This window comes from Ambystoma mexicanum, chromosome 2q, assembly GCF_040938575.1.
Source record: "Ambystoma mexicanum isolate Mex_15411 chromosome 2q, UKY_AmexF1_1, whole genome shotgun sequence".
NCBI classification, from domain to species: domain Eukaryota; kingdom Metazoa; phylum Chordata; class Amphibia; order Caudata; family Ambystomatidae; genus Ambystoma; species Ambystoma mexicanum.
Window position 1 is genome coordinate 60,859,402 of NC_090924.1, and position 14,912 is coordinate 60,874,313.

At 49.9% G+C, this 14,912-nt stretch overlaps 1 protein-coding gene across 3 annotated transcripts in view; it reads right to left on the bottom strand.

Annotated features, from left to right (window-relative positions):
* Positions 1–14,912, bottom strand: part of CREBBP (CREB binding protein) — a 2,841,012-nt gene that overhangs the window by 1,622,313 nt on the left and 1,203,787 nt on the right. For all 3 annotated transcript variants that reach the window (XM_069646824.1, XM_069646825.1, XM_069646823.1), the window contains exon 11: positions 8,800–8,850. In XM_069646824.1, the coding sequence (XP_069502925.1) occupies positions 8,800–8,850 (51 nt within the window). The remainder of the gene's footprint in view (positions 1–8,799; positions 8,851–14,912) is intronic.

Genomic DNA, 14,912 nt, shown 5'->3' on the forward strand with positions numbered 1-14,912 from the left:
TTGTCCTCCTTGGTGAGGCAACTGGAGGCGGCTCCTATGGAGGACAACGATAAAGACGTTGGATTAGAATATGAGGCCGCAGCCACCACAGAGGAATGCGTTGCAGGTGTGAGGCAAGGAGGATCAGCTCCCCGTCCGTCAGCCTAACACTGCTGTCCAACTTCGTGTTCATCTGGGCATTGGCCCTGGGCCTCTCCCAGACCTTCTGCACCATCTGTAGGACATCGTTTTGGAGGGGGATGCCCAAGACCTCTGCTAGCATGTTAGGGAGAATTCCCAGAAAAGTGCTTATTCCTTCCACCTTTGAGACCCCACCCCCCCCCCCAGCAACTTTGCTGGATTGTGAGGACTTGAAGGTTTAAATACATTCTCTGGGAAACAGTAAAGTGAAATTGACTTTACTTACAATTGTATCTTTCTAGACCCAGCACACACTATCTTACAATAGTGTGCTGGAGGGGTTACTTAGTATCCCTTGTCTAGCTTCTCATGTAACATTTTTTAGGTTACACTTTCCTCACTGAATGGCTGGTGGCAGTGGTTTACTTGTAACTACTGTGATGTGCATTTACCGCGGGCTGCGTTCGCAGCTGCAGTAAAGCACCCAAGGGTGCCATTTTTGTTAAAATGACCCCAGTCTTCTTTTTTCGTCATTTCTTTGTGGCAAGGTCCTTCTTGAGATTTACTCTGCGTTGTTCACTTTGCCTTTGGCAGGATTCACCAGTGAAGCCCGCATCTGGCTCCAGGGTGTCTGGTGGGGGCAGGAAGTGAGGGAGGTGCCAAAAACTCCCTGTGCGTAGTCTTGATCTTGCAGGAGACCCAAATGCACTTTGTGGTGATTGGCTGGCTGAGTGTCCGGCAAGGACAGCCACCGTGCTAGGTGACTGACAGCTAGGCTGGAAGGCAGAGTCAACCACTGGACGAAGGAACCGAAGAAGAACTTTAAGAGGATGCCTGCTGCAACTCCTGGACCGTTGGTTTGCCCGGTGAAGCCCTGCTGCTGTGCTGAAACTCCAAATTTGTATCAACAGAGAAGCCTCTGCAAGGACTACTACTCCCCTGGAGTTGGTGGGACCAATCAATTCCAAAGTAAGCCACCTGGACATCTTCTCAGAGCTGGTTGAATTTCCACAGAGTTGCTGCTGGTAACTGAATAGCCAGGGAGAGGAACACCAGATTGGGTGTGTTGCTGTTAAGTTAGCCGAGCGCTCCAGGAAGATCCTCTGGACTCCCAGGAAGCAGCAGTGACCGAGCCTGAGCCCCCTCAACAGAGTGCGGGACCCCAGTAGCAAGGAAAGCCCGTTGAGACAGCCAGAAACCACTGTGTTGCTATTTGCGGTTGTCGCGAGGAGCTGAAACACTGAAGTGCCACTTGTTTGAAGATTGCCGGTTGCGAGCGGTGACCGCCCCATTGCAGTGCAGGAGTCCTCAGAAGTCTTCCCTCTTGTACCAATGACTGAGGCCCAGAACAGTGAGATCTGCAGAGCTGCACAGGAGTCATCTGCTGCACTTGTTGTTCAATCCAAAGGTACTGTAAAGTTCTGAGAGAAGTTACCTCTTATTGTAGAGTTGCTTGCATCTTCTACTACTCACAATCCAAAGCAGCTTGTGGCCCTGCATTGATTCTTCTTTTCTTCAAAGACTTCTAAAACATTGTGCAAAGACTTTTCTACTTACCTACCAGAAAGGCTTCAGCTCATATATACTTTTGCCCAATGACTTTGGCTTTACCTGTTATACTGAATGACTGCTTAGGGGATCCAAACATATTTTCCTGCTTAAGAATATTTGTGGTCTCGTTTGTTCTAATAGCCCTTTTCCTTTGACCAATTCCTAAGAATGTTCTAAAAGCAATAGTAAGATATTGTTGTGACTGTGGGCCATCCCAAAAGGGTCTTTACTCATTTAGAACCGAAGAGTGTATAGTTGGAGTGTATTTGTGTGTTGCTTCTATATTGCTCCCTTCTGTAAAGGCTTATTCTAACTGATAAATGAATAATCGTTTATTCAAGAAACCTTGTGTGTAAGTGTTTATTTGAATACTAGTCAAAGTGAATCTCTGCGCAACTCCCCTACAGCTCACATTGACCCCTCTTGAGATGAGCCTGGCTGCTCAACATGCTACCAACCGGTGTAGTACAGACTTATACCAAAGGTTGGGTTCCGATTGCCAGGAGGGCAGGGTTGTTTTAGTGCACCCAAAGGGTACTGCATACAATCTTGCCTGAAACCCGACTCCTGGGGGCTTCTTCAGGAAGAGGATGCCCCAAGAACTCCAACAGGCCCTGAAAGCAGTCATGAAAGGCCTTTACGGATGCAGAGGGTTCATCGTCCTGGGCGTCATCGTCTCCCTGCCCCCATTTTTACAGAGAGGAATCCAGACCCTGGGACACAGGTGCTGGCGGAGTCCACCAAAGTCCAGAGCCGCAGACAGGTCCAACGGCTGTTGATGGGGAGGCGTTGGTGGTACAGGAGGTGGCCGGGGTGGGGGTCAGAAAAACTGGTGGTGGAGGGACCGGCACCGGGAGCATAGAAGGATTGAGAGGAGAAACCAGGGGAGGGGGCCGAGGTGGCACTGTCTGCGGATTACCTCCTTCACAATGTCTATCAGGAGCCCCTTCATTTGAGGGGAATGCACGAGGAAGAGAAAGTATTCGAAGAAGCAGGCCTCACTAGTCGCTGGGTCCTGGTGACACTGCCCTCCAAGGTGCTGGGCCTCCGCTCCTGGTCAACACGTCAAGGTGCCTGGTGTGCGTAGCTGTACGTCTGTGATGGGTAGATATGCCCACTGTGGACCAAAAACCTGCACCGTAGGATCTGCTGCTGTTTCCAGGGGGAAGGGGGCTGGAATCATCCTGCAAAGCCCACTCGATGGGCGAAAACACTGGCGAGCCCTGTGTGCAGATCCAAGATGGCCGCCTGCCTGGCAGGCTCCACCACATGCCGCTTTGACTTTTTGAGAACCTGCTCCACACCCTGGGAGTGGGGGCACAAAGGCTCTGAGGCAGGAAATGCCCTACACACAGGAGAATACAGCTTGGATCTTGCATCAATCAGGAGGTGTCGACCTCAGAGATCCCTCTGGAAAAGCGCTGAGCCATCAGCCAGACGGCCGGTAGTTGACAGCCTCAGGGCTAACTCCGGTAGGCTGGGAGCCATCGGCATCTGTGCTGGATCTTGATGAGGAACGGCTCTTAGAGGTGGCACTTGACGATCCCCTTACCAGATGGGGTAGAAGAGGACGAGCTTGATCGTCCCTCTGTGGACAGCCTGGTAGGGCCCCTGTGCCCCTCGGCCTGGGAGCCGGTAGCCTTAGAGGACTTTGGCTTGCCAGAACCTGAATGTGGAGAACCCCAGGGGAAGGAGTCTCTGCACCTTCGAGTACGAGTCATTGCACTGTGGAGCCATGCTGAACAGAGACGAGAGGTCCCAGAGAAAGTCCTTAAGGTGGGGTGGAGGGGAAGTGTGGAAGATATCCCTCCAACACCACAAACTATTCTGCAATGCACCGTGACCGAGAGCGATGCAGACTTCCCACGAGTCCCAGCGGTGGTCAGGCCCCAAACACTCAAGACAGACTGGAAAGGGGTCAGAGGCCGTGAATGTGCAGTCACAAGAGGCACATCTCGTGGATCCTCCTATTGAAAAACAAACTGGGAGCACAAAGGAAGCTAAAAAAGTCTCTGCCCTGTCTGCCAGGTCCAATACTGTCCGTGTGGAAAAAGGGACTGAAGTGAGGCGCCGGAGGGCGGTGTCTGCGGAGCGTTCCAACACCGAGGAAGTGCCCCGCGAGCGCTACTAAATATAAAGGAGAAGTCCAATTTTTCCAATACCAAATGTTCCGGCAATGTCCCCATGTTGGGGGACACCCACAAGAACAAAGGAAAGGGGATGCAACGTATGAGTACAAGGAAGTACATTGAAAAAGTACCTTTATTTTCCTCCTGAAAGGGCACCAGCTCTATAGCTACGTTTTGTAGTAGTCTCTTGATTTCTTCCTATAGTATATGAAAATGTTCTGAGGATATTTTCCTTGCACGAGGTGGCTGGCGGCACAGTGTTTCCAGGAACTCTATGGAGTATCCTTCGCCCGCTGTGTTGAGAAGTCCTGGGGATCTGAAGTCATTTCCTCCCATTGCTGGGCAAAGTTTTATGCAACTCCTGACTGGGGATGCATTGGAAGGAATGTGAATGGGTCCGTCTTTTGGTGGCAGGTGTTGCTGTGCCTCAAGAGGCTGCAACACTGCATCGCCCTTTTCCACAATGAAACCCCCTCTGCTGATATTGATTTGAGGTAGATTGACCCATGGGGGCTGTAAAAGGAGGCACAAGATGCTCCTGATTGGTTAGATCTGTTTGAACTTTGTGCACAAAATGTCCGGCGTGTATCGAATAACCGCATCTGTACAAAAACAAAAGGCTTGTTTGAAATCTGACCCAGTCTTTTGATGGTTTCGTGTTCCTTTTTGGTAGTTTCCAGCTCTTCATCCACAGTCTTCCCAAAAGCAGATCCACAGACTTTTGTAGGATAGGAAACTTCTACATGAAATTGACAAAGGATGAAACTTTGTCCATGTTTTCCTTGTATCTCTCTTGAGCCCATGTTCCAGTGCTTGGTATTTCAGCCAATGGGAACAAAACCTTGTCTGGGTCCGCTATCGACTGGACTTTCCCTTGGACATTTTTTCCGTAGGGAAGAAGAGAGGTGAATGAGTTCTTTATGGTCTTTGGAGACACAAGGAGTCTATTTTATGAGTATGAGGCTTCTTATGGCGCTTTTCTGTTGAAAAAGTGTCTCGTGCTTTTTTGACAGCATGACAGCTGTTTCGACGTCTTCGCCTGATCTGTCGAATGAGGTTTGTGCACGCCTATTGCTGGAACCTTATCTTTAATGCCTTATGCTAAGTGTGGTTGAGGAACCACAGCAGGCTTTGTCAGCAGTGGATTGGTAGGTGTTGGGGAGAATTCTCATAAATGGCTAATTTCCCTTACCTAATGAGTCCCTCAGCAGCTTCGCTGGATTTCTAAGGTTTATTTTTGTTCACCTGGTAAGAGTGTGAACCTTTTTCCCACTCTTACATGTATTTTTCCGTGTGTATTTTTACAATTTATGAGATCTTGGGCTCTGGAGCCTCACCTACTCCATGAGCATCCTTTGTGTGTGTTACACAGCACCTTCAGTGCAGTGACACAGGGTTTTTCTGGGACTGACTACTGTCTCCCAGAAACATGTAAAGTTGCCATTAACTTTATGTAGTCTCTTTAAACCACAGACCCATTACACCCCATCTTGCATGGAGTATTGGAAGAACAAGTTCCTTTCTTACCTGGTAACGTTCTTTCGATGGGATGTTCCGCAGAAGTATTCCACATCTCTGACAGTAACGTCTACAGCTGTGCTGCTTCGGAACATTTTTCGGCGTCCTACGTCGATGACGTCGATACGCTGTCCCTCTAGGGCCTCCGTCGAGAGCCGATGTCACCGGATGTTATATGTAGTACGCATGACGCCCATAGCCTCAGTTCAGTTTTTTCCACGAACGTTTTCGCTTCGGAATCTCGGCACGCCTCGGTTCTTCTCCTGTTGAATCGTTTCTTCTAACTTGGATATTGAGAATATGTCTTTGTCTTCTTCTACCCAGAGGTCGTGCTTCAAGAATTGTCGGGACTACGGTTCCAAAATGTCCCTTACGGACCCGCATGACATCTGCCTCTGGTGCCTCGGCGAGAGCCACGCCACCGACGACTGCGATTAATGCCAGTCCTTGACGTCGAAGGCCTTGCAGGAGCGGAAGAAGTTGTCTGTAGGTAGGGTTTTGAAAACCCCGTAAGTCGAAATCCGCTGGGCTTTCGACCGACGAATCGAGGGGCGACTCTCTGCGTCGGCGTAAGTCCAGGGGGTCTCGTTCTCGGAGTGGGTACCACCATTTCGCTGCCTCTTCAAGGCACTCTCAGAAGCGCCGTCACCGGTTGCCTTCCCCGTCCTCATCGGAGTAATCCGCCAGACGGCAGGTAGCTTGTCCCAACAAGCATTCATTGCCAACGGAATGGGACGCATTCCGCAATGAGATGATGGCGATTTTCGAATCGCAGGGCATCGTTCCGTCCACGCCTTCGAGAGAAGCCGGCAAGGAACGAGCTAGGGCCACCACTCTCGCACTCCTTTGGGCTCGGGCAGTCGGCGCGATCATAGGGAGCCGTCGAGGTCCCGTTCGGACAAGGTTGATCGCATTAGCCGTGCCAGGTCCAGGTCCTGGTCCTCGACACCCTCGAGACCGTTGGAGCCTTTGCTCTGCTGCTGGTTTCTTCCCTGGGTAGTGCAGGACCCTCCAGTCTTCCTACTTCTTATCAGTCCGACAGTCGCTTCAGGAACCGTGAGCCTGCGGGAACTACCAGGAACGTCCGCCTCAGCTACAGCTTCCTCTCCATTTTAAGGTACTGTGCAAATCCGGTTGTTCGTTTCGTTCAGCCGCGGTGAAAGTGTTTGAAATCTTTCTCCAAACCAAGGGCTTGTCCTTCACTTCTCTTTGAACTAACTTGTCTGCCAGCCAACCTCGTCCGAAACCCGTGGCATGAACTTTACAGCGAACTATCCTGAACTGTGTGATCTTGAGCAAAAGACTTTTGACCCATTGACTTTGGCCCTAAGGCTTTTTTACCAGATTCTATCATTGTAGTTCCTCTTGCTTAATTGCCCTGAGTACTTAACTGTTGGTGTGGTTCAATTTTTATTAACTTTGTCTTTCCCTCTCTTTAAAATTGCTGCAGTCCCATTTTTGCACCCACTTCATTTTGTGAGCTTAACTTGTCTGGAACTGATTGGCAGTGGTGTGGTGTATGAAGAGTGTGATTTTTAAACTACTTTAATAATAGTGAAATGTTGTACAACTGAAGAGTAAAATAAATGTATATTCATTTACTTGAAAACCTTGAGTCAGTGTTTGCTTGAATCATAGTAATTGCTGTCCTTTGTGTAACTATTTGATACTGCTCACTTACTCTTGAGATAAGTCTGGCTGCTCAGCCATCGCTACCACTTTATTGTGTAGTACAGGCTTGTACCAAAGGTGAATTTGTACTGTCACTTGTAGTCGTAATTGTGTGTGGTGTTCCCAAAGGGTACTGCATATAATTCTGCCTAACAGTAGGGTAAGATACGCCCATCGCCGTTGTGCAGCCTTCCTTCAACGCTTCCATAGAGGAACACTTTTGGCTATGTGTTTGGGTGCAGGCGCGTGTGCGCCGTCCTCGCCAGAAGCTTTCCCCATAGCAGCGCGCAGAGACTGCCTTTCGAGACTGGTGATAGGTGCGCAGGAACCGGAAGGTTCCTTCGTGGTGTCTTCGGGCTTCGAATCGGAGCCTCTGCTGCCATGGCCTCTTGGTCTGATTCGAAGAGTCCTGTGGCGGTCTCCGACTCCACCATCATGGCGTGTGCCATCCACTGCCTCGTTCAGCACTCTTTAAGGGTTTTAGGTCTAAAAAGCTTGCAAGATGTACAGTGGGACACTAGGTGATCGCGGGTAGGCAGTGGTTATACACTCTATGGATGTCTTTCCATTGGAACTTTTGATTGCACTTCAGGCAAAATTTAAACAGAGTATGCTCCATGGTGAAATGTTGAGAAAAAGGCAGCGGGACAAGAACAGTACAGACTAAGAATGGGGGCAGGCATTCTCTAGATAGAAAAGCGATCAGCCCCGCCCTTGACTCTCCATACTAGTAGGCCAAAGCCAGGTGTAGGACGAAGCCTGTTGTCGGAAAGAACGTCTGTCTCGGTCTCTGAAAATCAGCCATCAAGATGATTTGGAAGGATAGCCGTCCAGAAGATGCGAATGGTAACCGAAAAGTAAGATAGAGAGATAATTAACTCCACAGTAGCTTTTGCTACGGAACTCCGCGATTACACAACTACCCACAATGGCAGAAACAAATAATCTGAAGGACCTTGATGCATGGGTACAGTGGACATCACACTAGGTATAGAATTACAGACACACCCCGTTGAAGTCCCTTTTCGAACTTTGAAAACTTCATGGGCAATGCTCTGCAGCAACCACTAGCTGTCGGCCTGTGCAAAGCATGTGGTTACAACTGCTTGGGTATTTTACACTGGATATTAAGTTAAGGTCCAGGATGTTCATGGAGGGATTTGGTTATTAGGTTTAAGACAAGGATTTCCTGGCAGCAGGCTACTCTGGCATATACAGTGACGCTTTTCAACTTGAAGGAATGTTATTCATTTAATTAATTGATATATCAAATGAAACTTTGTATAATTTTGGAAATTCCTATCAGAATTGATTTTATGTATATGCAAGTAATCAGTGTCATCTGGTTGTATTCAACCATCTAGTAATAATATTGGAATGTGTTAATTCATATTGTATACGTTAATCATTGTCTTATGAATACATATCCTAAATAAACACCATCTGATAATAAAATTAGGCTGCAAGCACACATCCGCCTCTTCCAAATATATGTGACAGGAGAACCATAAAGATAGTTCATGGTTTCAGGTGATGGGTAGGATCACAGTTAGCAAGGGTGGGAAATAGAGGTATTAAAGGTTTTGTGTTTACCATCCAATTGTCTGCAGGTGCTACTCCTTCAGTTCCCCTTTCAAATCCCTCGTCATGGAGGTAAGATTGGTGCTCGAGGAGCAACGAGGTAGTAGAGACTCTGTAGTGCACCAGGTGAACCCATTCATGACCGCTCAAAATGTTATTATCTCATACAACACAGAGCCAGAAAGCAAAGAGTCAACACATCCATATGTGTAAAAATTAAAGTCAGTACCTGGACTGGACTGCATCCGGTTTATACCAGGCACATTCGGCAAGGGTCCATCTGAAAAAAGAAGCAAGAAACTGTAACCAAGAAAATAACACATTTAAACTGTTGTAATGATTATTTTAAAAAGGAAAGGGTACATTTTTATTTTCCTACTTTGAAGAATTTGGATTATTCATGTCCAGATCTGGTGTGGCGACCTAATAAAGGGCAAACTAGAAATAAACAGGTAAACAATAATAAAGTTACCCTTACAGGGATTCTGTTATTCAGGAGTCCATGATGCACTCCTTTATCCAAACCAATGTAAACGTCTGGCAGGATTGGAAATGGTTTGTCAAGCTTTTAAAACTATTAGAATGCAGTTGCCTGCCATGTTTAGGTCAGCAAAGAGGCACAACTCCACTTTCAAGTTGGCACTCCCACGCAAGAACCCTTAAGTATCCATGAAATGTCAATTAGGTGGCAGATATGCTGGCAGGAGGGTGGTTTGCAGTAGAGCACCATGTACCAAGAAAAGTGGTTACCATATAGCTAACTGTATATAACATTGTCCCAGCTTCTGTGTAATCCTCAAAAAGATGAGATTCCCTGGAAAAACTAAGAAAAGGTCTGGCACAAATGGGTAAAGGGTAGCCATGTAGGAAACTAAAGAATATTAACCACAGCGGGAGGGTTGGGCAAGAGGAGGCTTTCCTGTATTTGAACCACCATAGGCAACTAACAGTTGGACTTCAGGATGTAGCTTCTGTGTTCTGTCTGGGTTGATCCAGAAGGCATGGCAGACGTCAAGGGTTTGGAGACCCTCTTCCGACAAAGAACATTAGGGAAAACATTAACTGACACAGATTTTTTTAAATCAGGAAAAATGGCTTTTGGCCCAAAATTAGTGAGCGCATTCAAGACTCAATCACACCAATGAAAGTGACCTGATCAGAAGCATATAATGCACCTTTCAGATGGGACGACAACAAAGCATTTTGTCTTCTATGAAAGAATCAGTAGCATACAGGACCCCACTGGATCGGAAGGTTTGTGCGTAATGCATAAAACAGACTGAACTTATCCAGGGCCCACTGAGCTTTGACGCTCATTACCAGACTAAGGGGTGGAGGAGTTCAAACAAGATGGGTTAAATACCTTCACTTTATATTGAAGATTTCCCCAGTCAGTTTGTGTAGAGTACAATGTTTGGCTCCCATTTTAAATGTGTCAATTAGCACATCTAATCCAGCCAGTGTTGGGATGGATTCTCCAAATCTACCGTGGGGATGGACTTTGGGAGAGAAATCTATTATGGTGAACTGGGAGACACTGAGGAGTGCCCAAATCCAATCAAGGTAAGGTAGCAGAGTAACAAGGCTTGGTCTCATTAGGGCTGCAAGAGTGCTGTAGGGCTACAAGGACTCCATGCAGATCACAACTAATAATTCAAGTTACACCGATTAGTATAAAAATAGAAAATGGATTCAAGATGGCCGCCTGCAGGGAGTAGTCGCACTGGCGGAGCTCCCCAGCCCCGGACCTGGGATTTGTCCACCACCCGGCAACTGGGCTTGGAGAAACACCGGCGGAGGAGGCAGGGGAGCACTGGTGTTTCTGGGGCCCCTAACGGAGCTTGGATCTGGGCCGAGACTTCCCCGTTGTGAAAGCCGCTACGGAGCGGGCCACCAGCCGGGGCCTGGGGGAGGCTGAGCAGTTGTGCAGATCGCCGCAGGAGGAGGGGCTGCGGCGGGGACTACCCTGCGCCTGGTCTGCAGGGGCTGTGTGGCGGCCGCTTTGCCCCGTGGCGGCTTGGCGGCGTGGCTGCGGCGCTCTCCCTGCGGGAGCAGACTAGGAGTGAGGAGGCAGCTGAGACCCAGGTTGGTGGGCCCCCGAACCGCTCGGGCGGGCGGAGAGGAGGGGCCGTGGCAAAAGTGGCGCGGCGCCGGGCCATCAGCTCAGTCGGAGCATTGTGAAGCTGAGGGGAGGGGGCCCGCCCCCGGGAGAAGGGAGGTGGCTGCGGAGGGCGGCAGTGCCAGTGGTGGACGGCCGCAGAGCAGAGGCCCGGTGCCTCCCGCGAGTGGGGCCTGCCTTGGAGGAGGGAGTGGCCCTCCGGAGGCAGCGAGGAGAAGGGCACCAGTGAGAGCGTGTAGTGGAGGGGCCAGCCCTGGAGGGCTTGAAGGAACCGGCCCAGGAGAGGCTCACAGTGGCAGCAGAGAGGACCCGGCACCCAGAGTGGGAGATACGTCAAAGTTTGAAGGTACAGAGCAGGGAGGCAGGCCAGGAGGTGGGGGAAAGGCCTGTAACGCAGCTTGTGTCAGGAGACATCTGGGGGGACTGTTCAGCCTTGGCCCCGTTAGGCGGATAGGCAGTAGAAATCACCAGCGGCCTGTGGGGAGGAGAGGCCGGGCGCAGGGGATCTTCAGTGTCCCGAGGAGGGTGCCCTCCAAGGAGAGTGTGGGCAGACTGCACCTGCTATCCTGTGAGTTTGAAGAAGGGCCCGCACGACAGGGAGGAGGACGTGGGAGCCATTGGACTAAGGCATTGGGCAAAAGGTCTGCGGAGGGGCCGCCTCAAGCCTTGCAGAGGAGGTCAGTGGTGCCCAAGGGCTAATTTTAAGCGAGCTGAGCGCGCCTGGGATAGCCCCGAAAAACAAAGGAAAGGGCGGGAGAGCGCCGCAGACTCCAGGGGATGCCCCAGGCACCCTCCCCACGATGTGGCCGATGCAAGAGGTGAGGGAGGCAGCCTTGGGCGCAAGAGACTGTTCGGATGGAGCTGGTCCACCATCGGTGTGGGGGAATTCAGATATGCTCTCGAGGCAGGACTTTAGGGGGGAGATGTCCACACTGTAAACTAGCCTAACTAAAACATTCCAGGAACAATTTCAGCTCCTGCGTGCAGACCTTAACTCGGCTACGGGGGAAATTAAGCAGGAACTGCGGCAGCTGGGGGAACGAAAGGACCTCCTGGAAAGGGGCTTGCAGGAAACAGATAAAGAAGTATCAGCCAACAGTGAGGCAATTGAAAGACTCGATGTAGCCACGCAAAACCTGGAGATTCAATTGGAGGACATGGAAAACAGATCCCGAAGGATTAATATAAGGATCAAAATGCTACCGGAAACTGTTCAGGACAGGGATGTTAATGTTAAAGGACATTTGTACCGCGCACTATCACCACCGGAGTGGTCCCCTAGCGCTCTGGCGGCTCTGAAAGAGGAGGGGAGGTTGAGTTAGTGGGAAGAAGCAGGAAAAGTGCAAGAGAGCAGTGATGTGCTGTTGGCGGCCTCAGCCCGGTGGGTCCGTTGGCTGGGCCTGGGGTGTTTGCGACCGGCAGTCGTCGTGTACTGTTGTGCAAGACTGTGTGTTTTTGTTTTGTTGTTGCAATGTAGTGAAGTTAGTGCGGTTTGCTGTGCTGTAGGTTTTGGTTGTGTTTGGTTTGGAGTTTGAGAGGTGTATGCAGAAAGGGAGATTGTTAGTAGGGTTGGTTAGTTTGCGTCTCTATCCTGAATTGAGGCGCTCGGCTTGCGTAGTCTCCCCTGATGCGGCTCTGTCCTGATCTGGGTCCGATTGGTAGACAGGGTTCCTTACTCCTCTGGCCCCCACCTCTAACATGCTCTCTCATAGCTCTCCTTATCCTCCCTTCCTACTCCTGTGGCCAGTGCACCTGCCTATCTGCCTATGTCAGCCTCTGAGGTAGTGTGGTGATAGCCAATATCCGACAATTCCACGCTACTGTGGTTCCTGGCGGTAACTAAGGGGGCGGGCGAAAGTGTTGGTGGGATTGTCTGGGATAGTTGACTCAGTCTCTGTGCGTGCTGCCTGTGTTCCAATCTATCTGGAGTCACCCATCCAGGTGTCGTGGGAGCTACCCTCTCAGGTCGGGGATGTCCGTGTCCTTTCCGGGTTAGTCGTCCTTTTTCCGGTTTTGGTTTCCAGATTTAGTCTGTGGTGTTGAAGAGCCAGGTTTTTAGTGATTTCCTGAATTTTAGGTGATCTTCAGTGTTTCTTATTTCTTTTGGGAAGTTGTTCCAGGTTTTTGCGGCCAAGTGGTAGAAGGAGGTGCGGCCAAGTATTTTCTTACGGTATGGTTTGAGTTCCAGGCGGATTTAGTTGCTTGATCGGAGGAATCTTGTTGGTTTGTAGACTTATTTTCCTTTGTAGGAATTCGGCTCCTTGTCCGCCGATTGCCCTGTGCGTTATGCACATTGTTTTGAAGGTGATGCGTTGTTTTACTGGGAGCCATTGTAGTGTTTTTAGGGCTGGAGTGATGTGGTCTCTTTTGCATAGTTTGAGTAGTCTTGCTGCCGCATTTTGGATCCGTTGCAGTTTCTTCAGAAGGTATTCTGGTATTCCGAGGTAGAGGCTGTTTGCATAGTCGATTTTTGACATGATTAGGGCGACAATACTGAGTGTTTTGTGCGTGAAGAAGAGTAACGGTAGAATTCTTCTTGCCCTGTGGAGGAATAAAAAGCATTTCTTCACTGTTGCATTTATTTGTGGTTCCAGGTTAAGGGTGTTGTCCATTAGGACTCCCAGATTTTTTACTACCTTCGATGGTGTTGGTGCGTTTCCCATTTCCGTAGGTCATGGGATGGTGGTTTCGTTCTCTTGGTCTTTGGATACAATCATGATTTCTGTTTTACCTGGGTTGATTTTCAGGTTGTTGGCATCCATCCAGTTGAAGACTTCTTTTAGACAGTCGATTAGGGTTGAATGGTTGGCATCAGTGTCTTCGATTTTGTAGATGATCTGAGTGTCGTCCGCGTAGTTGTAACACGTAATGTTGTATTTTTTTAAGATTCTGATGACCGGAGTCTGATAGATGTTGAAATATAGTGGGGATAGTGGGGATAGTGAGGATCCTTGTGGCACTCCACAGTCGTTAACTCGTAGAGTGGATTTGAAAGGTTTGATCCATACGGTTTCTGTCCTGTCTGCTAGGAATGATATGGTCCAGCATAGTGCTGTGTCAGTTATGCCTATGTCTTCTAGTCATTTGGTCAGGGTGTCATGGCTAACTGTGTCAAAGGCTGCAGAGAGGTCGAGCAGAATAAGGGCTGAGGTAGTGCATTTTTGCTAAGATCTTGGGGAATTCTCCCCCGGATACGTTGGAGCTAGATTGCACACACAGGGTGGGGAGGGGGTAGAGGTACGACGGCAAGACCCAGAGACGTCCTTGCGGCGTTTACCAGGTATGCCCAAAAGGAGGCAGTCCTTCAGGCGGCACGGAAGCAGGAGCCAATAATGTACAACGAGCACTACATTACCCTGTTCCAGGACTTGTCATGCAGCACTCTGATAAAGAGGCGTCAAATGGGTCCGGTTCTTAGGCCACTAAATGCCAGGGGGATTCGGTACAGGTGGACCTTCCCTTTCGGACTGGTGTTCGAGTGGGAGGGGAGCCAAAAGCGCATAACCACGCTGCAGGAAGGAGCGGACATTCTCCACCTGGACCCGGAGGATCCTCCTGTTGGAGTTGGGAAACTACCTGTAGCCGGCGGACCGGGGCCAAAGCCTTGGGCCTGGACAACGGTGGGGGAAAAGAGAAGGAGGGCGGGATGGAGTGGAAAACCGCCTAAGGAAAGGAGTAAGTCTCGTTCTGACGGTACGGGAGGGAAAGTTCAAGATGGTACGTAGGCCGGAAAGCGACACAAGGGTGGTGGGCCACTGAAGGAAGTCACAGGCAAGGGGGGAGTAACCATCTATGAATCTAAAGGGTGGGTATGCCCATGGAGCGCGGGGTGAGAGGCGCGGGAAGGGCACGCCCTTCTGGGTGGGGGAAGGGGGGATGGGTGAGGGAAGGCACGTTTATGGAAGGAAGAGGTAGGGGAGGGATTGGGAGGGGGTGGGAAAAGCAGCGATGGCTTAGTACAAGAGCATGGTTAAGAGTCGCAGAGATCTACCTCCATGTGAGGGAGTGGAGGGGGACCCAAGAGGGAGCATGCAGAGCTTTTCGTTCGCCGAGTATGGCTGCGAGGAGATGGAGAGGAGGAGGGGGGGGTGTAAGGTGACTTTGGGGCAGGCTAGGGTTAATCCGCGTTCAAGTGGCTAACACATAATGTGAGGGGGCTGAACTCCCCCTCTTAAATGGAAAAAATTAGAACAATTCACAAGAAAGGAGGGGCCAGATATTTT